This window comes from Mauremys mutica, chromosome 3, assembly GCF_020497125.1.
Source record: "Mauremys mutica isolate MM-2020 ecotype Southern chromosome 3, ASM2049712v1, whole genome shotgun sequence".
In the NCBI taxonomy this organism is placed as follows: domain Eukaryota; kingdom Metazoa; phylum Chordata; order Testudines; family Geoemydidae; genus Mauremys; species Mauremys mutica.
Window position 1 is genome coordinate 166466827 of NC_059074.1, and position 24972 is coordinate 166491798.

The following is a 24972-nucleotide window of genomic DNA, read 5'->3' on the forward strand; positions in this document are numbered from 1 at the left end:
TATTCTGTATTCAGTGTTTGGATAGTGTGCAGTAAATAAGGTTGGGGGGCACACTTTGAATGATGACGATTAAAAACAAAAGTATTGAAAAGCTACCCATTTAGTATGCACCATCCATTCTGTGCAGTGAATGAGAGAGGGGCTCTGTGTAAAGTAGGGGATCCTATAACTAATGACTGTATCATAATGCATATGCGCAAGTGGGCTGATTTAAGGTTGCACAAGCTGTAATTTGACTGGATTTGATTGGGTTTTCACAGGAATAGCAAAAGATATGTCCCTGACACCATGGTTACCTACCTACCAAATATTCTGTGCCAAAGCTCAACAAAACAGTTGTGGTACTTTTTTTTTTTTAAGATGGACAAAGCATATGTTTTTCCCTAACCTTGTTCTTGGAAATGGCTGAACCATTTTAGCTGAAACATATAAAAAAATTCAGCCTGAGTCAGACACTTGGAATGAAAATTTTCATTTCAGACAGCTTGTTTGACAAACTTATATGCAACTGAAAAGAGGATCTTGTAATCGAAAGTGTAGGATAACCTATAGACCAGAGGTTTTGTACTGGTGACCCCTTTCACATAGCAAGCCACTGAGTATGATCCCCCCCTTATAAATTAAAAACACTTTTTTATATATTTAACACCATTATAAATGCTGGAGGCAAAGCAGAGTTTGGGGTGGAGGTTGACCGTTTGTGACACCCTATATAATAATCTCACTACCTCCTGAGGGATCCTGACCCCCAGTTTGAGAACCCCTCCTATAGACAAAAGTAGCTGCATGGCTTCCTCTTTATCCTCACTAAGTCCAGGAGAGGAGGCCAGCACTTCTCCTTACTCTGCAGCAGCTTCTGCCCCTGCCAGACAGGGGGATGGGCTACAGCACTCATACTTCCCTTCCCATTATCCTTCACTTCTACTTTCTTTCAGTTTTTTCTTGCCAGTCCCCTCTTCCTGGATGTTTGGAACAAATGACCATCCTAAACCAAGAGACCACATTCATGTGTTTTAAACTTCGGTTAAGGTACCACATGGGTGTGTCACACACAAAATAACTCAAGGGAACATGGATGGAGTCCTTGCCTGAATGAAAATGCTGAACAAGTTCTTTAAATTCAGTTGTCAGCTGTGTTATATTATATTGGTAGGCTAGTAAGCATATTATTTCAAATATTTTGATTGTTCTGAATTGCTTACAGAACTTTGAAACAGCAGTTCAAGAGAATATTACCATTAATGGACACCCATGGCAGGAAACTTCAGATGAAGCTGAGCTTCAGAATGGTGTGTGTTTGGTTTTTAATAATGTCTTCACTTTAATATGTTAAGTGCTTAGACTAATCAAGCAATTGTTCCTGCTGTTGTTGCTAATATATGTGATGCTGAGGGAAGAGATCAGACTGAACCCAAGCCTGTGTGTGTTCAGATTAATGAGTTACACCTTTTCAATAAAACCTTTCCCCTAAAACAACCTCCATATATAAATTAAAGGAGGAAAAATTATCCTTGAATATAAATTCCTGTACCCCTGTGACTTGGAAACAAATGGGGTATGGGAGAGAACTCAGTTTGTTCTGACACTTCAGATTTGTTCGATACTCAATTATCAAGATGATGGGTGATTTATAAATAATAGGTAAATGATATTTCAAATTAAAGAAGTTTATATAACCAATGTCCAGGGTAATTATCCTGCAGAAGGGTTTATAACAAAAGGACTAGTGCAGTATTTACAAAATTAGATTTAGTTTGAAAAAAGAATCATTTTACATGATCACTTGTTATAGTCCCATTCACTTTGTCTTGTTTCTTCTCTTATTTTTACTATCTAAATTGAATAGAACAAATGGAAGAGATATTATTTTTAAAGCTGTAATACGAAATAAATCAGATTTAACAAAAAAAAGAAACTAATGTTCTTCCTAGTAAACTCACAACCTTTTTTTACTTCACAATTTTTTTAAATCATGGCACCCCAGCCTATGAGTAACTCCCTCACAATGATAGTAAGAAGAGGAATACAGTAACAGTTAACATATAATAGAGTTTCCAATGGCTGCAAAGTAATGAAAGGCCCACCCCTGCAAAACCACCAGCCAAAGATTAATGACAAGTTAAATTCCTTGTGTATCCTAGACGAGCAAAATTGATGTTAGGTAGTACTACTGTAATTTCCTATACTATCTTGATGGTTGTTTGGTGGTATCTCAAGCCAGTTCTTGTGAGAAAAGTATGTTTACATCACAGGGATTGGCATCCTTGAGTATATCCAGAGACACAAGAGTGGATGTAATGAATAGATGAATGAGAAAAATGTTTATTTTGCAGTGTAACAGTGTTGCACTCACCTCTTGCAAGCACCCCTGGTAGAGTGCAAGTGCCTGCACTCTTTCAGTTTATGGTGGGTCTTTGCTGACTCAGCCATCCAGCCAAGTCATACATATTCTGTCTGTGAGATAAAAGCAACACAAACCTCTTTTGGGGTACATGTTCAACAGGGCCTCTCTCAGAGCCCTCTCATGTCTTTCAGTTTATCCCTGCTCCGGAATAGAGCAGTGCCTCACGGCTCCTTCCCTGGAGGCAGTGTGTTCACCCTCTTGGGGCTTCCTGGCTACAGCTCTCCAGCTGGGTCACTATAGTTTAGATCCCCCTCTGTAGTGCCTCATTGTCCAAGCTGCTTCCCCCAGTGGCTGGTGGGAGGTGGGAGGTGTGAGAAGGGGCTGTCCACTACTCCAGGTCCCAGCCCAGGGATCCTGTAGATAGCTTTCTGCTGTGTCCCTTTATCTAAGGCTATGTCTATACTACCGCAGTAAGTCGACCTACACTATGCAACTCTAGCTACATGAATATGTATCTTACGTCAAGTTACCACGGGGGGTTGGCGAGAGAAGTTCTCCTGTCGACTTACCTTACTCTTCTCATTGGGCGTAGCGTACAGGGGTCGACTGGAGAGCAATCTGCTGTCGATTTGGCGGGTCTTCACTAGACCCGCTAAATCAACCACTAGTGGATCAATCTCAGAACATGGATCCCAGCCATAGTGTAGTCCTGCCCTAAGTCACGCTGCTGCTCTGATTCTCTGGGCCACTTCCCCACAGCCCTGTGCCATCTTCACCCTTACGTCAGGATCTTGTCCTGATGGAGTCCCCGCAATCAGCTCAGGGCTCCTTCTCACTCTCCCTGGCTTCTTGTAGCACTACCTCATCTGAGGTCCTATAGCTCTATTAGCCAGCCACACACTATCCACACTCCTACAGCTCCAGCAAGGAACTGAACTTGCTGTGACCCTGCAGTTCTTCTTATACTGACCTGTTGGACCCTGAGTGGCTGCTTCCCACACAGCCATTCTAGGCAGCTTGGAGGACCTCTATACTGCCCTTTTCTGGGGTGGGATGTGGCAGGATCACAAGGCCTCCAGCAGGGGGGCCTCAGGCCTAGTCCACCCTGTCACATGCAGTTACTGCTTTTAATATCTTTTAATTTGTAATAATGAGGATTCTTAGTATTCTCTAGTGTTCACAGAAAACAGTCAGTGTGGTTCGGTTGCATATACCTGTTAGTGAGTGTCAGGTATTCTTCCTCACATGCAACTGCTACCCTTGGTTGAGTGAAATTGAAAACACAGGTATGGACTTGAATGTGGAAGAAGAGTTCCCTGAGCTGCCGCTTGGTCAGCAAGCTCTATATACCCTGCAACTGATGACCTAGGCTGAGGAAACACTCCAAGCTATGTTCCAGAATCACCACCTCTTGGCAGGAAGTTTGAATCTGAGAAAATGGATTCTGACTTAAACCATTGTAAAACTGGTATTTTTCAAGTTTGCATCATCTTGGGAACTTTCTTTCTATTTTAATGTGGATCACTTTTTACTGGAATACATTTTTCTTTATGGAAAACTTTTTCCCTGTTTTACAAAAAATCAAACAAAAGTTTGAATTTAAAAAAAAATGTAAAATTCTTACCCACTTTGGATCATCTTGAACTAATGTCAATTTTAATTTCTTATTGGAATATCAGTGGAAACATGCCAGAAGTACTCAAGTCAGCATTTAAGTTTGCAGTTAATACACTTCTAGGAAAAATATTTATTTTAAAATGTAAACTATTGATTTTCATTACAATAGTGCAAAATCTGTTACAAAAATTCTTATTTTATAAGTCTTGTGAAGTGTGTGTGTGTGTGTAAATAACCCAATTATTTTGATGGGAAAACAAGGTTAGAGCACAACATTGGTTGTTTGCTCTCAACAAATCAAAACTTCAGGGTCAGATTTAGAGCTATTCCACTTTGTATAAATAAGTACATATTTATTGTACCAGAGACAAACTGATTATATAGCCAAAGTAGAACAGTTCCAACAGGAAAGATGGAAAGAGGAATTCCCTCTTGTACCCCAAATAGTCGTCAGCCTGGTGGTCAGGGCACTCGCCTGACAGGGAGGTGTCGGTTATTTTGTGAAAATGTTTGGAAGGACTTGGTTTTGTCCCAGTGCAGAACAGGAAATATTTTTGAAATCTCATAAATTTTCATGGATGGGAAAACAGTTTCCCACCCAACTCTATTGTTTTGCTTATTGGCATTTCTTCCACATCCATTGATGCTGCGCAGATTGACCAGTAGAGGGTGCTGAATATCCATTTTTCCCTAATACACTAACATCTAAAATGTTCTCAGCCTTTAGATCACATGCATTCTAGAATACAGGAATGTAACTGTTACAAAACAGAAGGAAATGGGGTTAGGGTAACTCTAGTTTTTATAGTGTGTAATGATTATATGACTTTAAATAACATAGACAGGTGGTTAAAGTTTGCTTGAAACCCCAGACAAATCTAATAGTATTTAGTTTTAAAAATTGTCAAGTTTAATTGCAATATTTGGGAAGCTAAGAACTTATTATAGGACACACATACTGCAAACACTACTCACAAAATACTTCTCTCCTTACTTTACAGCCAAAGGAAAAATGGCTTGCATATTTTGTCTGATACTTTTAAGAATTTGCTCTTAGAAAAAAAAAATTATGTATTACAAAAAGATCAACTCATAAGTGTGTGGTGTCTGTATAAATACAGAGGGAAAATATATTTTTTATATTTTTCATTGCATAGCTCAGTGTCAGGATTACCACCCTTCATTCCCTCAGAAAATGTATTTTTTTTTTTTAATGTAGTGAAGAATAGCAGCCATTACTGCTGGAAGAAGAGCATTGTCTCAAAATAGCCAGTGTTTGTTCTAAGTCACAGTATAGTTACGGCACACCTTGTAATAATTCTCAAGGAGTGCAAAGTTTGTCTGAAGTCTAGCATGTGTCTTCAGGCTGAATCCATGTCTGAAAAGGCTGCCACAAATATCAAAGTAATGAGGTTTAGTAGATCTGACAGAACACTTGTCAAGCTTGATGGCCTGATTCAGTGCCCAGTGAAGTCCATGGGAGTTTTTCCATTGGGTTTAATGGGCTTTGGATCAGTAGTCACGTCTAATGGCTAGTTTGCTCCAACATATACTATCTTTGCTGAAGGGAGCTGATGAGAACTAGCCTCTTAGGACTTGTCCACTCACAGAAGTTGTACTGCAGTAACTATACTAGTATAGTTATAGCAGAACAGTCCCCCTAGGTGGATACAATTATAGTGGTATAAAGGAGCTTATATTAGGCTAACTTACTCACAAAAGGGAATAACTAGGGGTTGCCTTGCTATAACTACTTCCGAATAAAATCCCAGCCTTGACCGAAATAGTTGTACTAGTATAAAACTAAAATGTGTAGCCCATCTCTTAAAAACAACCAATGCTCTCATAAATCTGAAGCTTCTCAGAAGGATTCAAGGAATCCAGGAAATTAGTATCATGTGTGAGATCTCTCTATATACAGTTATAATATTAAGCTGACTTTCAGTGTTGGAGTTCTAGAAAGCAGTTACTTTTGGACAGTGCCATGTCATGTCTGTCTGTGAATCAATCTCTATTTAGTGAAGAATAGCAATATTCAGTGTGGAATCTGAGCACTTAGTACATGTACCTTTAGCAGCTTTACACTTTCGTATGGCTTCACTGTATTGTATACATTTATGAGGGGATGGGGCATCCCTCATGTAGGCTCACTTTACGTGATTTAGACTGATGGATGCTAACTTCTCCAAAAAATAGGAAACACAAACCTGACCTCACCCTCTCTCTGTAGCTAACTAAATTTACTTCGATTGTAAGCAGTTTGGGATAGAGAGAGAGATCGTCTTTTCATTTTACATGTGTACAGTGCCTAGTGCAGTGGGGCCTGATCCTTGATTGGGTTCTCTAAGCACTGTTCCGGTACAAATAATACCAGCTACCCTGAAACAGGGGATAAGGAGACTAATTGCCATGAGAAATTTCAATGCCTGCTGTTAGGGGGAAGGACTGACCAACATTTTGCTTTATTTTTCTTTAGTTTCCTGTAATAATTTTAGTATTTTTTAAAGACACTCTTAAAATAACTGTGTGTACTGTGTCACCTTGTTTTTCTTGTGAATTTAGGTTCTGACATCAAAATCCTCGAGGATCAGTTTGATGAACTTATAGTAGAGACAGCTACGAAGCGTAAGCAATGTCCGAGAAAGATATTAGTACATGTAATCAAAACCATGAAAGCCGAGCAAGAAATGTTGGTAAGTATCTTTATTTAGCATTTTGTAAAGATGAAGTAGTAATAAGACTTTGTCACACTCTACTATTAAATCTTTGCTGAGATATGCAGCAAGACTGTTCAATTTTTTTTTTTTTTTGCTATAGTTAATGTTTTCAGGTTACAAAGTGAATGTTAATTATGATTGATAGTAGTCCTAAAGGTAATTTCCCCGAAGAGACCTCTTCTCTTGCTTTTGTTACTGATGGTCCTTTCAGATTTTGCAGTTATACTAATTAGATTATTCTGTTCTACCTAAATTGTTCAGCAAAAATTACAAAGTTGTTAAAATGTGGCATCACTATACATCACTTTCAATCACTTTTGAGCAATAGTTTTTTATATTTTCCTCATCTTTGGCTGTAAGGAGTCCTCATAGGCAGCACAACTCCCAATACCACCACTGTCTCAATATATGTGTCTCAAGGCAGTGGCTTCATATAATAGCCCATAACAGTGAAGTTCCAGGGCTTCCTTACACTTTTCTCCAAAAAACACTCCTGAAGAACAGCTACACCTGCTCTGCCCAAGTGTGTCAATCTCCCTACATCTGTCAAAGGAAGGCTGCCTCCTTTAAGGCTCTTCAAGTCAATCCATTAAAAATGCTTGATCAGTGCAAGTTGTATACTTCCCTCAGTTGGGACAGTTGCCTTCTGTATTTCCAGATTTGCTAACAAAGTGTGTGAGCCACAAGAATTTTGTTCCAATAGTGACTAATGACAGAAAGAAGTGACTCTCTTATCCTGGTCTGCTCACAAATTTGAGAGGTGACTTGTAGTGGAGAAAATATTTTATGGGTCAGACTTGAATATAAATGTTACTCACCTTTCCCTTGTATTATAAAAACTAAAAACATTTTCTAACTGTTGAAGATGTTGGTATTGAAATATGTTTCTTTCCTGGAAAGGGCAAATATAGTGCCCACCTACAAAAAGGGAAATAAAAACAACCCAGGAAACTACAGACCAGTTAGTTTAACTTCTGTGCCAGGGAAGATAATGGAGCAAGTAATGAAGGAAATCATCTGCAAACACTTGGAAGGTGGTACGGTGATAGGGAATAGCAAGCATGGATTTGTAAAGAAAAAATCATGTCATACCAATCTGATAGCTTTCTTTGATAAGATAACAAGTCTTGTGGATAAGGGAGAAGCAGTGGATGCGGTATACCTAGAATTTAGTAAGGCATTTGATACAGTCTCGCATGATATTCTTATCAATAAACTAGGCAAATACAACTTAGATGGGGCTACTATAAGGTGGGTGCATAACTGGCTGGATAACGGTACTCAGAGTAGTTATTAATGGTTCCCAATCCTGCTGGAAAGGTATAAGAAGTGGGGTACCGCATGGGTCTGTTTTGGGACCGGCTCTGTTCAATATCTTCATCAACGACTTAGATGTTGGCATAGAAAGTACGCTTATTAAGTTTGCAGATGATGATAAACTGGGAGGGATTGCAACTGCTTTGGAGGAAAGGGTCATAATTCAAAATGATCTGGACAAATTGGAGAAATGGTCTGAGGTAAACAGGATGAAGTTTAATAAAGACAAATGCAAAGTGCTCCACTTAGGAAGTAACACTCAGTTTCACACATACAGAATGGGAAGAGACTGTCTAGGAAGGCGTACGGCAGAAAGGGATCTAGGGGTTATAGTGGATCACAAGCTAAATATGAGTCAACACTGTGATACTGTAGCCAAAAAAGCAAACATGATTCTGGGATGCATTAACAGGTGTGTTGTGAGCAAGACACAAGAAGTCATTCTTCCGCTCTACTCTGCGCTAATTAGGCCTCAACTGGAGTATTGTGTCCAGTTCTGGGCATCGCATTTCAAGAAAGATGTGGAGAAATTGGAGAGGGTCCAGAGAAGAGCAACAAGAATGGTTAACGGTCTAGAGAACATGACCTATGAAGGAAGGTTGAAAAAATTGGGTTTGTTTAGTTTGGAAAAGAGAGGACAGAGAGGAGACATGATAGCAGTTTTCAGGTATCTAAAAGGGTGTCATAAGGAGGAGGGAGAAAACTTGTTCACCTTAGCCTCTAAGGATAGAACAAGAAGCAATGGGCTTAAACTGCAACAAGGGAGGTTTAGGTTGGACATTAGGAAAAAGTTCCTAACTGTCAGGGTGGTTAAACACTGGAATAAATTGCCTAGGGAGGTTGTGGAATCTCCATCTCTGGAGATATTTAAGAGTAGGTTAGATAAATGTCTATCAGGGATTGTCTAGACAGTATTTGGTCCTGCCATGAGGGCAGGGGACTGGACTCGATGACCTCTTGAGGTCCCTTCCAGTCCTAGTGTCTACGAATCTATGTAGCAGATGGCAATGCTTCTCCCATAATATCTAGATTTTAGCTAAAAATCTTGCTTTCCTCTGGACTAACAACTGAGTTTAGAGTTTGGCAAAATAAAGCTTAATATGGTGTCTATATACATTTAAATAAGAAATGGACTGACAGAGCTAATTAGGTCACTCTTTCTAGCAGTTCTCTATTGGATGTAGAGCACTAATCCCACTAACCATTTTTATTACAGTAGTAACCCATTGTGCTAGGTACTGTGAAAAACATAGATTAAGACACTACTTAAACCAAGGAAATATTTCAGAGTGAAAAATATTTTGAATTTATTTTTGTATATGCAGAAGCTCTACCAGCCTGTTGTAAAGCAAAAAGAGATAAAGCCTGAGCCCTCTCAAGGTAAGTGTGCGTTTGTCATGACAATGCAAATGTATAGAGATAACATTACCTAATGGAATCACCGAATGCAAATTTTTAAAGAAATGCCAATAAAATTGTTCTCTTTCAAGTGTGACTTTCAGACAAAGATTTTTAACCTGTTCATTCTGTTGGCATAGTTATACAAGTGAGAACTGGGTTATTTGAATACACTTCTATGCTGGATGTAACTGTGCAGACATAGAACCTTGAGGTAGCTGAGCATACTGTTACATTGCTTTATTTGCACACATCTAGTTCTCTTGTCCTGAAACCTTCATGCTATTACAGGCTGTGCTTCAGGGCAAAAATCAGCCACTAACAAATGATGGGGGGTTGGCAAATATTTCCTGTGGATCAGGTTATCCAATAACTGTCTGTGGCAGAGTTTCTTGCATCTTCCTCTGTCCACTGTTGTAGACAAGATGCCAAACTCAATGAATCACTGGCTTCATCCATTTATGGCAATTCCTGTGTTCCTAATCATGTCTTATGAGAATACCACTTGGTTCTCAACATCAGTCAGTAGGCAAGCAACTGCTAAGAACTGGCTGACCTGGTAAAGAAGCATAAAGTACACATTTTTGGACATGCTTTTATCATTCAGTATGGAGTGGCACAGAGTTTATTATAATTTTTAAGAAAATCAACACTCATGTCACCTTTTAAAGTACATCATCAATGGGACACACACGATATATAAATTGTAACTGTTAAAGCAGAAACTATTTAATCAGCGTGCTAAGTTTACTAGGTACTTTGTAAACAGGACACTGTCTCTGTCCTAAGGATCTTACAGTTAAGAACAAATAAAACATTAAGGGCATGAGTAGGATGCAGTCTTTCAAGGCTTGTCTTTACAAGATGGATTATCTTCACTACCCTATTTTAAAAGGTTTATTTCTAGCATTTTTAATGTAGTAAATCATACCCTGTGGTTTCAAGGTCCTCAGTGTGCGTTGGCTGCGCAATGTCATTCACATAATATAAAAATATTTAAACAAATAAAAACATTAACTAGAACTGAGGTGAAGTTTTGATAGACGCTTTCAATTCTCAAATTGCTGATCTGACTTTACTTTAGGCAATGTTTCCTTTCTGTAACTGAGAGGAGGCTGCTCTGAGGAATGCCAGCTTTTGTAGCTAAGGTGCCAGCAGGAGCTGTAAAGAACCTCACTTCATAGTTGAGGTTTTTTTTCCCCAGTGGTGGGGTTAGTGTCCACATCTGCAGGTTTAAGCATGGATTAACTTTTGGAACATAGGCAGTCTTTATTTTGTTGCTCTTTTTAAACAAAACAACAGCAAGTTATTAACAAAAAGCATATAATTTGTGCTGAATTTTAGTATTTGCATAGTCTCTGGGAAGTTAATGCATTCCAATTTAGTAAGTGCAGTGGCCAGAAACCAAAAATGTTTAGATTACTCAATACCTTTCATATCCTTTTTTCATTTCCCTATGTTTTGAAAAGCCTAGACCAATGAAGAATATAATGCTCTCCATGTAAACCTAAACTTTAACCAATGAGTACATTTAACATGTCACTAATGTGCCATTGTTTCTGATTACCTAGTGGGGTCTCAAGTAACTGCTTTTGTCTTCTCCCTCACAATTTGAGGGAGTCCTTACTTTACTCAGCCTTCCATCACTCTGTATCCTGTCATCAAAACTTCCTATCGCAGATATACTGTCCTTTTGGATGAGTGTCCATTCATAGTCCACTGCTCTTTCTTTAGTTAGAGGGATTGCTGTGCAAATATTTTTCCTCCCAAGGTCTGAATAATCCTGCCTTTTTAACATCCTTTGCTATTCCTGAATTATGCTACCTAACACCTGGATAGGAAATCAGATTAGGTCTCCACTAGTAAAACTCTTCCCAGGACAGAGTGCTCATTTTCCTGCTATAGCAGACGAGTGCAGGATTGCTTTTGGTAGACTGTTTGATGAGAAGCATAATAGGTCTATTATTTTAGCTTGCAAATTATTCCAAATTTTTGATTTTCCTACTCATCAAAGTGATCACAAGAACTAATTTTGCATAGAGACTCTCATCCTGTTATTGCCACAGTACGGTAAAATGAAAGTGTTTCCTTCATTCTGCATCTACTGCGCAACGTAATTTCTTCCAAACTTCTCTCTTCTTTCCAAATTGATCTAATAGAACACTTTCCCATTTTGTTTATAGTGAGTTCTTAATTTTTCTGGAGTAACACTTATCACTCCAGTTTTGCTGAGTGGGAAAGGTTAACTGTAACTCTGAATGCTGAGGGCAGCAAGTCCAGTTGTGTATCAACAACAAAACCTTCCCTCAAACCTGCTACTTTTGTCTAACTTTCCATTAATGACCTCTTCACATTTGTCTTCTGCCCTATTTTATTGTCTTATATAATGAAATCTTTCAAGCTTCATAAACAAATCTTGAGGTTTTATTTGTTGTAACTGTCTTCCTTCCTTCACCATCTCGTCGTTGTCATTGTTTCCTTTGTTTATCTAACTTAGGTTGAAGACCTTTGGGACAGGGATCTTGTATCTTGCTTTTCCTGTCTGCACCTCGATGAGGCCTCTAGGCAACACAAATGACTAGGAATAATAATGGCAACATATAAAACTTAGCACAGAGAATCGTAATTTTAGGGGTGGAAGTTGGTAAATTACCATCCACATTCAGGTTTTTAGAGAGTAAGGCCTATGCTATAGGTGAGTTTAAAGACATTTATGCAAGTTAATACTATATTTTCAGTTAATAGATCTAACTTTATACAAGTTGCTTACAAGTATTGTGCTGCATGTATGGTAAACAGCAGGCTATCTATACTGGTGAATAAGAAACAATAGAAAGTGCCTCTGGACTTTGTGTTTTCATGGCGCACATTTAATTACACGTTTATCAAGAAATCCTAAGATGCATACCATTACTTAGCCTTCTCTGGTCTTTTTAAAAATGTTTAGGAGGCTTCAGTCAAGGAGACTTTGAGAACACATGGTGTGTTGGTTATTTCTCACAAGGTAGCATAAAAAGTGAACAGATAGGAGTAATAAGTATAAAGAGCAATAAATAGCAAAATATTTCTCATTTTGTATGCTCATATTCAAAGACCCTAGAACCAGAGCCCTTAAAATCTTTAGTTCAGTTCAAAATTAGTTCAATTACAACATCTGCAAATGTATATAAATAACAGCTCATGTGATTGTGGGAAGATTACTTGTAAACATTTGTTGTATATTTTTCCTAAGTGAATAAAGCTGTGACTGGCTTGTGGCAACCCTTTGAATGTGGAAACAATATTCTTCTATAAATGCTAAATGAGAAAAATGGGTTGTACAATATGACGTGAGGCAGTACTGGCTTGATATATTGCCCCAGTCTTTAAGTGACGGGAAACCTGAGGGCTGCTTATTTTTTTCCCTGCTACTGGATAACCTATCAAACTGTTATTAATGGGAATCACTAAATTTACAAAGCAGTGTATTCTTTTAGTTTCCTGTTGCATAAAATACTGAATCACAAAATGCCTTAGAAAGCAACAAGCAGATATCTAATCATTTTTAGGAGTATTTTTAGTTGGTAATATTCTCTTGCTCTTTATTTAAAAAGAAAAAAGTATTTTTTTGGTCACTTCATAATTCTGGGGGAATATAAAATTGTTGATGTTTGTGTTTCTTTGCAGCTTCTCACATGACAAATCTTAGGCAGGTAACAGGGGTCACATCCAAGCAGATTAGTGAAGCAATGAAGGTAAGATTTCTGTGTGCCTGTTGGGAGGAAATCTTTCATTGTGATTTTTGTCACATAATATTTAACACATTTTCCATCAATGCTGTAAAACAGCCGTATGAAGCAAATATTCTAACTAGCCAATATATCCTTTTTGTACAAAAATTTGTCACCTGTATTTGTAAAATTACTGATTCTACATCTTTATCAGACATAATTGCAGTAGAACCCTTGCTTTGGACTAAGTTTCCTTTAAGATTCACAGTGAAAGACCTGTAGAAGTATTTTTGTAATTTGGAATATCCGCAGTGTTGTAAAGATATAAAGATTTCTGTACCTGCGGTGTTTGGAAGATTAAACCATCATCTTAGAAGAATGGTACTGCCTCTATATACTAAATGGCATTTTATCACTTTGGTAAGAAATTTGAAATGAGCTGTAATATTTCCACCATATTTATTCTTGATAAACTGTTCATATGTTCTTCTGCTTAGTCTTTAAACTTGCACTGAAATCTCTTTACATGAGCTGCTAATGCAGACTCTTGCTACTATTGGTCTATGAGTTAGTATTGGTAACTCAGAACTATAATTCCAAAAGATTGTGTTAGGTGGGGGTTTTATGGATGTCAAATTCTAGTTAACATGTTTTTTCTACTCATAATTAATATTGATAATGTTAGTTTAATTTTGTAACTTGGGATTGGAGATGCTCTGTTGTTTTTTCCTTTGTAGTCCCTACCAGCATTGATAGAAAGAGCAGAGGGATTTTCCCAAGCGTTAACTTTGCAGCCCATCTTAGAACTATGCAAGCTTCGCCAAGAAGTCTTTGCTGGCTGTAAGGCTAAGGAAGAAAATAAAATCCAAAGCTTTCTAACACAAGTGGAAGTCACACCAGCAGAGACTGCTGCTAGTAAAAATTCTAATGCTATCCTGAAAAGAAAGAGAACCACAGATTCACCACAGATGAAATACTACCCGCTGCGACGAAGAATTACGTTGAATACATGAAAGTTTTTCTTACTCTTACTTTCAAACTTGAAAATCTACTCTCCCCATTTCCACAGTATAGTTTAACTGTGTTCTTTCTGACAGTGAATTGCAGGTTTTTTTAAAAAGAGAATTTAGTGGCTGTGTAGCCTTTAATGTTTTTATATTTTTTTCTCTTTACTGTTACAGCCTAGTCATGTGAAAATGTGTACATTAGCAGTGATCATCAGAGTGCACGTATATCCCCCACAAATTTTTCTCTGTCCTTCAAAATAGTAAACTCTATAGATTAGCCTATAATTCTTTCTATATTCTTTTATTGTAGGGATAAACTCTGGTTTTGATCCTTCAGTTGCTTGCACAAGTGCACAACTTTATGCATGTGAGTAGATCTGTTGTGTTCAATTGGATTATTCATGCATAAAGCATGTGTATAAAAGGATTGGAGGATGAATCTATCATATTGCTCCCTTAAATATAGCTAGCTAGATAGCTGTTGGTTTCTTTAATTGTTGAGGAAAAGTAATTTTAAAACACGTCAGTCTCTGTATAGCAGATATAGTTTCATTTATGAAATTTGTATGCAATTGCAAAACTGGCCTTTTTTAGTACCATTATTTTTATTCTAAATTTGGGTGGGTTTGACTTATTATTTTTATAATCCATGTTTTTATGTAAATATGGAATTTTAATAAAATGTTTATATATTTACCTGTAGTATAGTTTTTGAACAAAACCAGGCCTTTTTTTCGGTCTTGTAATCTATAACATATCAGCATTTTCATGTCATCCTAACTACAAGTGTCTAAGTGCAACCACTTTGGGAACCCTAGAGGACACTTCTCCATGTTAGAGGATCTCCAAGCAATGTTGTATGTATATATATCTGTAAGTAAAATATTTTTGACTAGACTTTTAAATCAATGTAGAGTAAAATTAATTTAATATCAAGCTGAACTATCCAACATCTGAGTTTCTTCATATTATAACCGAATAACTAGAAGATTGCAAAGTATTAAATTGAGCAGCTTGCCTTAATAATTTATATTTCAAATGTTTCAGAAGTCAAAGCTATTAATATATCTTTTTTCCTGGCTTCTGATTACATACACTTGCAATATAAACTTATCTCTATAACGTGTAAAGTGCTTTCTCATACTGAATAACTTTAATTACTCTTTATTGGAGATTTTCACAGATCAGAGAGACTCAGTAAGAGGGAAAGAATAGGCCCCACTTAAACCTTTCAGAGACTGAAAATCTTTAAGAAAAATGTGTGGCAAATTTTAGTTTAAAATATTGTGACTGATAAATATAAACTTAGTACAGAGTGAGAATTTGTATGTTGAACATTTGTACATAAATATTGTTTTTATGACTTGTATATTTGTAAATAGACATTTGTGCTATTATACAAAGCAAATAAAACTAATTAAATACTATATGAAATCTCAATGTAGTTTATTTACCACTTCAAGAGTAACTATCTAATCTGGGAATATGTAGTGACTATAGTGGGTTACCTTTGGAAACCACTTTCAGATGTTGTCTTGGGTACTAGTAGGGTGACCAGATAGCAAGTATGAAAAAGTGGGACATGGGCGTAGGGGGTAAAATAGGATCCTAAGATAAAGCCCCTAACATCAGGACAGTCCCAATAATACCCTAGGTACTGGTCCCATTCTGGTTCTTATGTGTCCTCTCCAAACCACTGCATAACTCAGTATGAACAGAAATATCTACTTGAGAGGCCCAAGACTGGGATTGCAAGAGTGGTGGGATTACCCGTATTTTTCCGTGTATAAGACGCCCCCATGTATAAGACTCCCCCACTTTTCTAACCCCAAATTCAGGTGTTTTGTTTTGTTTTCCCCCTCCTGTTTTGCCGCTCCGGCCATGCCCCAGGTTTTTTTTGTTTTGTTTTGTTTTCTTTCCCTGCTTAGCCCCTCCGGCCACGCTGCAGGTCCCTCCCCCCCGCTGCGCCGTAGGTTTTTTTTTCTTTGATTGTTTTTTTTCCCTCCTGCTTTGCCATTCCAACCATGCCACAAGTTTTTTTGTTTTGTTTTCTTTGCCCTCCAGCCGCGCTGCAGCTGTCCCCCCCCGACTTTGCTGCTCAGGCCCAGGAAAAGGACACGGAGGTAGGGGTAGAGAGAACGAGGAGGGCCGTGCGCCCCGGCTGGTCTCCGGCAGTGGCCCTGCCCGGCTCCTGCCGCGTCCCTCCCCGGCCGCATGACTCCTGCCGCCCGGCTCCCCGCGTCCCCAGCCCGCCCGGCTCCCCGCGTCCCCAGCCCCCCCGGCTCCCCGCGTCCCCAGCCCCCCCGGCTCCCCGCGTCCCCCGGCCGCCCGGCTCCCCGCGTCGCCCGGCTCCCCGCGTCGCCCGGCTCCCCGCGTCCCCCGGCCGCCCGGCTCCGGTAGTGCGGTCTGGGCACTGCGGCGGCCGCGACCCCACCTACCCGGATGCCCGTCTCCGGACACTGCCTGGCCCCGTGGCTCCGACCGCCCGGCTCCCGCCACATCCTCCGGCTCCGGCCCCGTGACTCCTGTCCCGGCCCCGCGCTCCCAGCTCCAGCCGCGGATGGACTGTAGCGCCGCCAGCCACGTGCAGGCAGCGCGGTAAGGGGGCAGGGAGGGGGTGTTGGAGAGAGGGCAGGGGAGTTCCGGGGTGGGAGGGTGGATAGGGGTTGGGGGGGGTCAGAGGGCAGGGAACAGAGGGCTTACTTCCGTGTATAAGACTACCCTCAATTTTTAGTCTAAGGATTTTAGGAAAAAGTATAGTCTTATACATGGAAAAATACGGTATTTTAGCATATAGAATATAGATAGGAAGGAAGAACACAATCTACCTGCATTATGCGCGGTTGTGTGCTTTTTATTTTTATTGGTGAGGATGAGAAGACACCAACCACCCCATTCCTTCACCCAAATGTTGATCCACACACACTCTTCTCAGTTCCTTCTGCCCCTTTTCCCTCAACCCCGCAGATAAAACTCCTCCTCTTCTACTTGTAAGACCAATATGCGAGTGCTATTTATTTTAGGCTTTTTTTACTGGCAACCATCACTAGTATCTAAGCATCTCCTAAGTTAATAGAATGGCATAAGAAAGTCTCTAGTTGGTTTCAGGGAGCGTTTGGCTCTTCTTCCTTAACAGTTGTAGTTAAGCACCAACAGTGTGTTTGATTTGTACAAATCAACAGACTTGACTCCTGACCCAAGGAACAAGAATTCCAAAAGGCAAAAATCAGGTAAACACCTTAATAGAACCTGAGCAAGACATCTTGGAGCTACTTTTATAAACAGAGCTGAAGATGGCATCATATTGACAATGTTTTAAGGCTCCATGAAAGGTGGGATTTCAAGAAGGATATGAATGAAGTGAGTATGGATACTTAGTGTTCTGCAGCAGGGAGAACATTCCAAACACAGGATGTGATGTGGAAGAGGACACAAACCTGAGTGGTAGGGGAAAAGAGGTGTGGCTGCCAGGTTAAGCAAAGTGGTCAAAGGGAAACTTGGTAAGAAACAAAAATATCACTTTAAGTCTTATGCGTAGGCCAGGGGTAGGCAACCTATGGCACACGTGCCAAAGGTGGCACACAAGCTGATTTTCAGTGGCACTCATACTGCCCGGGTCCTAGCCACTGGTCCAGGGGGCACTGCATTTTAATTTAATTTTAAATGAAGTTTCTTAAACATTTTTAAAACCTAATTTACTTTACATACAACAATAGTTTAATGTTTTTAGAAGGTCTCTTTCTATAAGTCTATAATTAAAACTAATGTATTACTGGCTCACGAAACCTTAAATTAGAGTGAATAAATGAAGACTCAGCACACCACTTCTGAAAGGTTGCTGACCCCTGACGTAGGCTCTGTATCTGAACAGGGATGCTCTTATGAAGTTCAGGATATCTGATGACAACCATGGGCCAGACCTACTGGCAGAGGACATGACAGAGGCAGAACGTCCCAAAAGGCTTCTCTTTGGAGCGGATGTGGTAAGATGAACTATATGGTACATACGTTGCTGTTTATAAATATGGAAAGCTTTTTAATGCGAACCAAAGAGTGACCCTTCATGTACTTTTGCAATGTTCCTTGTGCATGGCCTCAAGTGTTCTGTCTTTTGTTGTTGTTTTATTTTTTTCTTTCTTGGTCTCAATATGCAAAGCGCTTCGTTTTTCTTTCTAAGATACTTTTCCCTTTCAATGAACTTTCCACAGAAATCAGCAATGTTGCAAGGCAAGTGTCGGAAGTGTGCACTTACTGAAATGGCACAACAGTCAAACTTATTTTTAACAGGGTAAATTGGTATTGCATCAGGAGACGTCTAGTAGTTCTTAATATAGCCTCTGAATTCTGCAAGAGCTACTTACTCGATAAAGGAAAGACTGTTCTTGATAGTTAAAGTTCCCAGCCACATTTCCATTATACATTGGATTTTTGACCCATTACATTTTTCATTTTAGATGTAATATATCTTACATTGTTGCCACTCTCTCAAGCAGCAGCAAATGTTGGGGCCCTACAGATCCGCTCCCATTGGAGGAGAAATCAGTGATGCATAGTCTGGGTTTATTTTTGTTGTAACTTGTTTTATTTACACTTTATATACTGGTTCTTGAACAGAGGTGATCACAAAGAGCATGTAAGTAAATTCCTTTTTCAGAAATCTCTACCCAATGCCCAGTTTCTAAGAAGCAACTCTTCCCCAAGAATTTACTCTAGTTGGAGAGATTAAGAAAGAGAACAAACTCTTGCTGATTGCCACAGCTCCCCCAAAGAAAACTATACCATCAAATTAACAATACAGCATTTCTGCAAGGACTGTGTACTGCTTGCACACTAACCGCTTGTCTACATGGTGAAGTAGTGTGTGGCAAGCCAGAGTGTGAATCTACAGCATACTGCTAATTCATTGTGTGGGTCCTGCTAGAGCACACTAAAAATTCTTCTTTAAGTAGATGCAGCTTAGGTGTGTGCGCTGAAGCTGGAGAAATTTGTGTAGCAGTACTGATAGAGGAGTGGCCATATCCCCTCCCCTGGCTATATGAGGCAGCACTGTCCCGACCCCCCCCCCCCTCAGTGCCTTCTTACCACTCATGGTTAGAGTTGAAGCTCTGTGCAGTGAAAAATTGTGAGGTTAAGAACTATTGCTTAGTGTATTTCCTAGTTGTATGTAGTTAGGAGAGAACCTGAGTCCAGTACTAATGAGTGATGCTAGCATTGGCTGTTTTCATGCTAGCTGACCATCTTTGCCTTTCCATCCCAACCTCTCCCTTGGCCCAGGACTTTGCCAATGCTACATAGTTTATAGTCTCATTGTTTTATGGGCTGCTGAACTTTTGGGTCTGTTGGCACCGCCCCCCAATGTTCACTTTCCACAGTCTGGAAGCAGAGCTGGTGCTGGGCTTGGTGCAAGGGACTGTCTCAGCACCATTGCATTAGTCATCATTAATATTACTGTGGTGGCTCTCCCCGCACTCCATTTCGGCATCGTCAACTTACTTTGATGCTACTGCTGACTTTGGGGTCAGTGCCACTCCCAGCACTGAGAACAAAGGAGGTGTACTCAGTGCTGACAGTACCATTTCCACTGTCAGCGCCAGCGGGCTCCTTCTTTTTGGGGAACGGATAGTCAGACCAGTTACTTGCCCCTTCAGGGCTGGCTCCATCATTTTCCCCAGAAACTCAAAACTAGTTGACATCGAGGCTGGGCTCTTCCTCCTCTCATTCTCCACTGCCTGGCCCTCATCAGGAGCTGTTTATGGAGCACAATGGGTATCAGGATTGGCACTCATCTCACTGTTGGGATGGGGGGCCCTGGACCAGCACCTTCTGGCCATGAATGTCTTATCCTTATGCCTAGTGATCTCCAAGACTGCGCTGAGCATTTAAGCAGAGTTCCTACAGAACACCCATAAGTTGTTGGATATTCTGCAGCCGTCTGCTCCTGGGAAAGTGGCCCTCCCTATAAATGATGTGCTCCTAGATCCTGCAAAGGTTCTTTGGGGCATGCCAGCTTCAGTACCACCTATTGTGAAGCACATGAAGAAACACTGCTTAGTCCTGGTGCAGGAATTGGAGGGCTTTTACTCCCAACCGCTCCCAAATTCCTTGGTAGTAACCACAGTGAATGATAGAGCCCAGCAGACAAGAAGTCTAAAAGATGGACTTAATGGGTAGGAAAATTTACACTACCTTCTCCCTGCAAATACAGATTGTGAATCAGCAGGCACTGTTGTCCAAATACAACTTCGTAAAATGGACTGCCGTGCCTAAGTTTGCAGAGAGGCTGCCTGAAACCTCCACAGAGGAGTTTTGGGTGTTGATCACTGAAGGCTGCTTGGTGGAAAAGATGTCGCAGTCCCTTCATCCGGAATTATGGCCTCCATGGTGACCATTAAAAGGAAGTCCTGGATGCAGAATTCGGGGATTGTTCCCAATGTGCAGCAGGCTGTAGAAGATCTGCCCTTCAATGGCTGGGTGCTTTTTTTGGACAAGACTGAGACTGTACTCCTTCAGGGATTCCAGAGCTATCCTCTCTTCCATGGGGGTGTATGCACCATCACTGCAAAGGCACCACTATGGTGGTCAACAACAGATGCAATGACATCTGCAATACATCTTTGGGCAGCCTTTTCCTCTCCCACGACAGTGGGACTACCCCAGAAAGGGGCATAGGGCCCAGAGGAGAAGGGTTCGGATAGTCCACATGCCCTCCCCCAATGTCCCCCAAGTGCCCATTTTGATTCCTTGGTCCAGAGCAGTGTCCCAGCCATCTCTCCCTTTACCCCGCCTCTATTCAAGGACAGGACGGCTTTGCTTTTATGATGTTTGGGACTCAATTACAACCGACAGCTGGGTCCTAAGCACCGTCAGTTTGGTCTATGCTATCCAGTTCCTCTCCACTCCTCCTCCCCACCCCTCTTCAGAAACCTTTCTCACAAGATATTACTCCTCAAGCATGTCCATTCTCTACTGGCTTTGGGAGTGGTGGAGGAAGTTCCTCTGGATCACCAAGATCAGGGCTTCTATTCCCAGTACCTACTGGTCCCCAAATCCAAAGGCGGGGTAAGACCCATTCTTGACCTTTGCAGACTCAATAAACATATCAGGTACATGAAGTTTGGAATGGTCACCCTATCAACTAGACTCCCCACGTTGTCTCAGAACGACTGGTTTGCTGCTCTGGACTTTCAGAATGCCTATTTTCATGTGGCAGGTTTGCTGAACCACAGAAAACTCCAGTTTGTCATGGCAGAGTGCTATTTTCAGTACACAGTGCTTTCTTTTGGCCTCTCTTCTGCCCTCTTTCTCCTCCCCCCAGGTTTTTACCAAGTGTATGGTTGTAGTGACAACGTACCTCAGAAAGAAGGGTATTCATATCTTCCCATATCTGGATGACTGGCTGCTAAGGGACAGGTCCAGAAAGGAAGTTCTTTCTTTCTCAAGTATGCATTACAGTGTGCATACTTGACTGTCTGTGGTTCATCCTAACAACCGGGAAGTCAATGTTGGTTCAAACTCAGAAAATCAAGTTCATTGGGGCCCTAATAGACTCTACAAGTCTGAGAGCATTTTTGCCAACCTACCATTTTCAGACGATTGGCCACCTTTGCCTTGCTCTGCAGTCCAGCATTCCACGACAGCTCAGATATGCCTGAGGCTCTTGGGCAGAGGAGGATTAAGGGGTTGTGGGGCCCTGGGCCAGAACAAGTGGGGGCCCCTCTCCACCCCTTCTGCCTGCAGTCCCTCCCACCCCACACGCCTGTGGGGAAATGGGGTCTGGGTGCGGGGGCTTGCCCCCCTGCCTGGCGCTCCTGCTGGGGAGCTGGGCGGGGTGCAGGGGCTTCCCTTTCCCACCCAGCATTCCTGCCTGGGAGCAGGGTAGGGTTGTGGGGGCTTCCCCTGCTCCCTGGCAGGAGCACAAGGCGGAGCAGGGCAAGCTCCCATGCCCCGACTCCGCTCCCTGGCAGGAGTGCCGATGGGGCAGGGCAAGCCCCCATGCCCTAACCCTGCTCCCTGGCAGGAGCGCCAGGCAGGGCACAGGGTGCCCATTTTTCCAAGGGCCCCGCAATTGGCCCTTCATCTTCAGAGGAGCAGCGTCTTTATGCATTAGCCTCTTATCTGGACAGGACTAAACCATTTTGTGCTTTACCTCCTCTGTGTCATATGCAGATCTTATGAAGGGGCAAGTGGTCTCTTCCCAAACAGTCTCTAAATGGATGACATCCTGTATCAAGTCTACATATAAAATAGCCTCAATCACACCTCCTCAGCAGGTGCGAGCTCATTCTACAAGAGCGCAAGCTACGTCAATAGCGTTCCTTAGTGACGTCTCAATATTGGATATTTCCGGGGCTGCCACGTACTTTTACAAACCACTATGCCATTACTGCATCTTCCAGAGCTGATGCAAAATTTGGGAAGGCAATTCTGCCATCCCTGTGTAGATAGACTCTGAGCCCCGCCTCCTGAGGGTGTTCCTTGTGAGTCACCTAAGTGAAATACATAGCTGCATCTACTCAAAGAAGAAGAAATGGTTACTTACTGTAACAGTGGTGTGATGCAGAGATGTAATGTAGACATGTATTCCATGACCTTCCATCCCCTCTGTATCGGACTCTAGTGTGCGAAGGAACTGAGGGGGGTCGGGGCACTGCCGCCCCATATAGCCAGGGGAAGGGATATGGCCATGAGGCACAAGCACCGCATGTTTATGCGTAGGCAAAATTCTCCAGCTCCATGTGCTGAGTGCACACACCCTTTAGTGGAACACACATCTGCATCACATCTCAAAGACCCACAGTTACAGTAAGTAACCATTTCTCCCATAACATGCTTTCTGTACTTTTAGGTCAAATACATTATGGATCTTTTATTGACAAGTCATTAGAAAAAGAATTTGTAAGACCATTAACAATGCCATCTGGTGTTCTGCTGTCCTAACAATACTTTTCTATAGCAGGAATACCAGTATTTTTCATTGAAAACATTCTTTAAAAAATAGCAAAACAAACATGTCACTAAAATGAAGTTAAGGTTATAAAGACATAGAATTTTTGTGTGTATGTAAGTGTAAAAACCTTACTGGAATTTTGATGTTTGAAATAAGGTGTAAAATTGAAATTTTTTTTACAAAGTTTATAGTAATTTTAAAACTAAGTCTGAAAATATGGAATTATGTTAAACTTAATTCTGCCTCCCTCCAGAGCAACCATTGCATGTGCATTGCCTATGATGCTTCAGTATTTCTCTCTGAATACTGTAGTGTGAATAGTTTGCAATTTAACTTTGTAAACAAATTGCTGCTAAACTTTCACAACAAAACTTTGTATGTTGTGTTGTAAACCCAAATGACTAGTCTTTGCTTTCTGGATTCAATTTCTCTTTGACAAATTTTCTCATGCACATGTGCTTCTGCTCAAATAATACTTCCAATCCACAGCAGAAGTTCCTTATGTATTTTCTTACGCACTAAACAGAAGCTTACTCTCTAAGGAAGTTTTTACCCCCTTCATTTCCTTTGTTATTGTGAACGAAGGAGACCTTACGTAGCCAGATCTCTCAAGGGGATTGTCTCTTGCAGTATTGTCTGTCCTTTTGGAACCTCTTGGAAACTCTCCATTGTCAGAGCTCTAAAGGATTGGTAGTCTGCCAGATTTGGTATAGGTTGGCTGTAGCAGGGGACTAACTTCTCTCCCTATTATGTTCACAGCTAGAGCCATCCCTTGGGTAGGGCAAATCAGGGCAACCGCTTTGGGCCCCCCTGAGCCGGTGCGATTGGCCAGTGCGGTCGGTCCCAGAAGAGACAAATCTGTCACTTCTGCCCTGGGCCCCGCAGGCCCCTAGGGAGGGCCCTGTTCACAGCATTTATACACAGAAGTTAGATAAACATACAAAATGCTCTTGCTGAAAGTTTGTACCATAACACTGCTCTTTCTTATAACTCAGAACCCTAGCCCATAAGAACCCCAAAACAGCTTACCCCACCATACTCTAGGCTGGCTATCTGCGGACTGGCTGCACAAGAGTGATGCAGATTGCACACTTCTTACTGAGCCCCCTAGCCTGTGAGTAGGATCAGGAAACCACTTACACTTAAAGTGATATCTTGCAATTTTGACTCAATTTTAAATACACCACATACCCCAGCACTATTGTCCCTGATAAACAGATTGGGTATTAGTGCAGTGCTAACTTTTGCTGGATCCCTTCTGCAACTACATCTCTACCCCACCAGGGAGGACCAAAATCAATGACGGCATAAGTCCTGGAAAAGATGTGTTGGTGGAGAAGCAGGAAAGCTCCACAGAGGGAGCAGTCCAGTGTTTCTCTGCATCCTCATTAAATGGGGCTTTTTCCCCTGCAGACCCACAGATATTAGAGTCCAATTCCCTCCCACACACACATTCCTCCACTCTCCCCCATCCCCTGCACGCACACCAGGACAATCCCTTGGAAACTCCTCAGGGTTCTCTGCCCAAATAACCTATGTGGATTTCTTCAAAGGAGGGGATAAGTTTGTCCTCTGTTTTAAGCCAATACTAAAACGAGTGCACTTATAATAATGCTTCAGTGTGTTTGATCTCATTCTTGTACCTGTAGCTCAGAAAACCATCATACAGTCTGGCATAGCTGGTATTCTCTGCTCAAACTTGGAGTTCCTGACTACAGTGGCACTAGTATAGCCAATATCTGTGAAGGTACATTGACGCAGTTACATGTGTGACGCATAAGCCCTGCTTGCTTGAAACAAGCATGTTTCATGTCTACTAAAAGCCCCTTGCTTTCATGAGCAGCAGTTGTATTTGCAAATTTTAAGAAAAAAATGTTGCAGTGGAGAGCAGGGGGTGAGAACAGAATTATTTTAA

At 41.2% G+C, this 24972-nt stretch overlaps 1 protein-coding gene across 1 annotated transcript in view; it reads left to right on the plus strand.

The window, feature by feature from the left end:
- Window positions 1-15532, plus strand: part of NSL1 (NSL1 component of MIS12 kinetochore complex) — a 19610-nt gene extending 4078 nt beyond the window's left edge. Inside the window, exons 2-6 of the mRNA XM_045010423.1 lie at window positions 1205-1289; window positions 6524-6654; window positions 9321-9375; window positions 13060-13127; window positions 13841-15532. Coding sequence (XP_044866358.1) covers window positions 1205-1289; window positions 6524-6654; window positions 9321-9375; window positions 13060-13127; window positions 13841-14116 — 615 coding nt within the window. The 3' untranslated portion in view covers window positions 14117-15532. The remainder of the gene's footprint in view (window positions 1-1204; window positions 1290-6523; window positions 6655-9320; window positions 9376-13059; window positions 13128-13840) is intronic.
- The last annotated feature ends 9440 nt before the right edge of the window (window positions 15533-24972 follow it).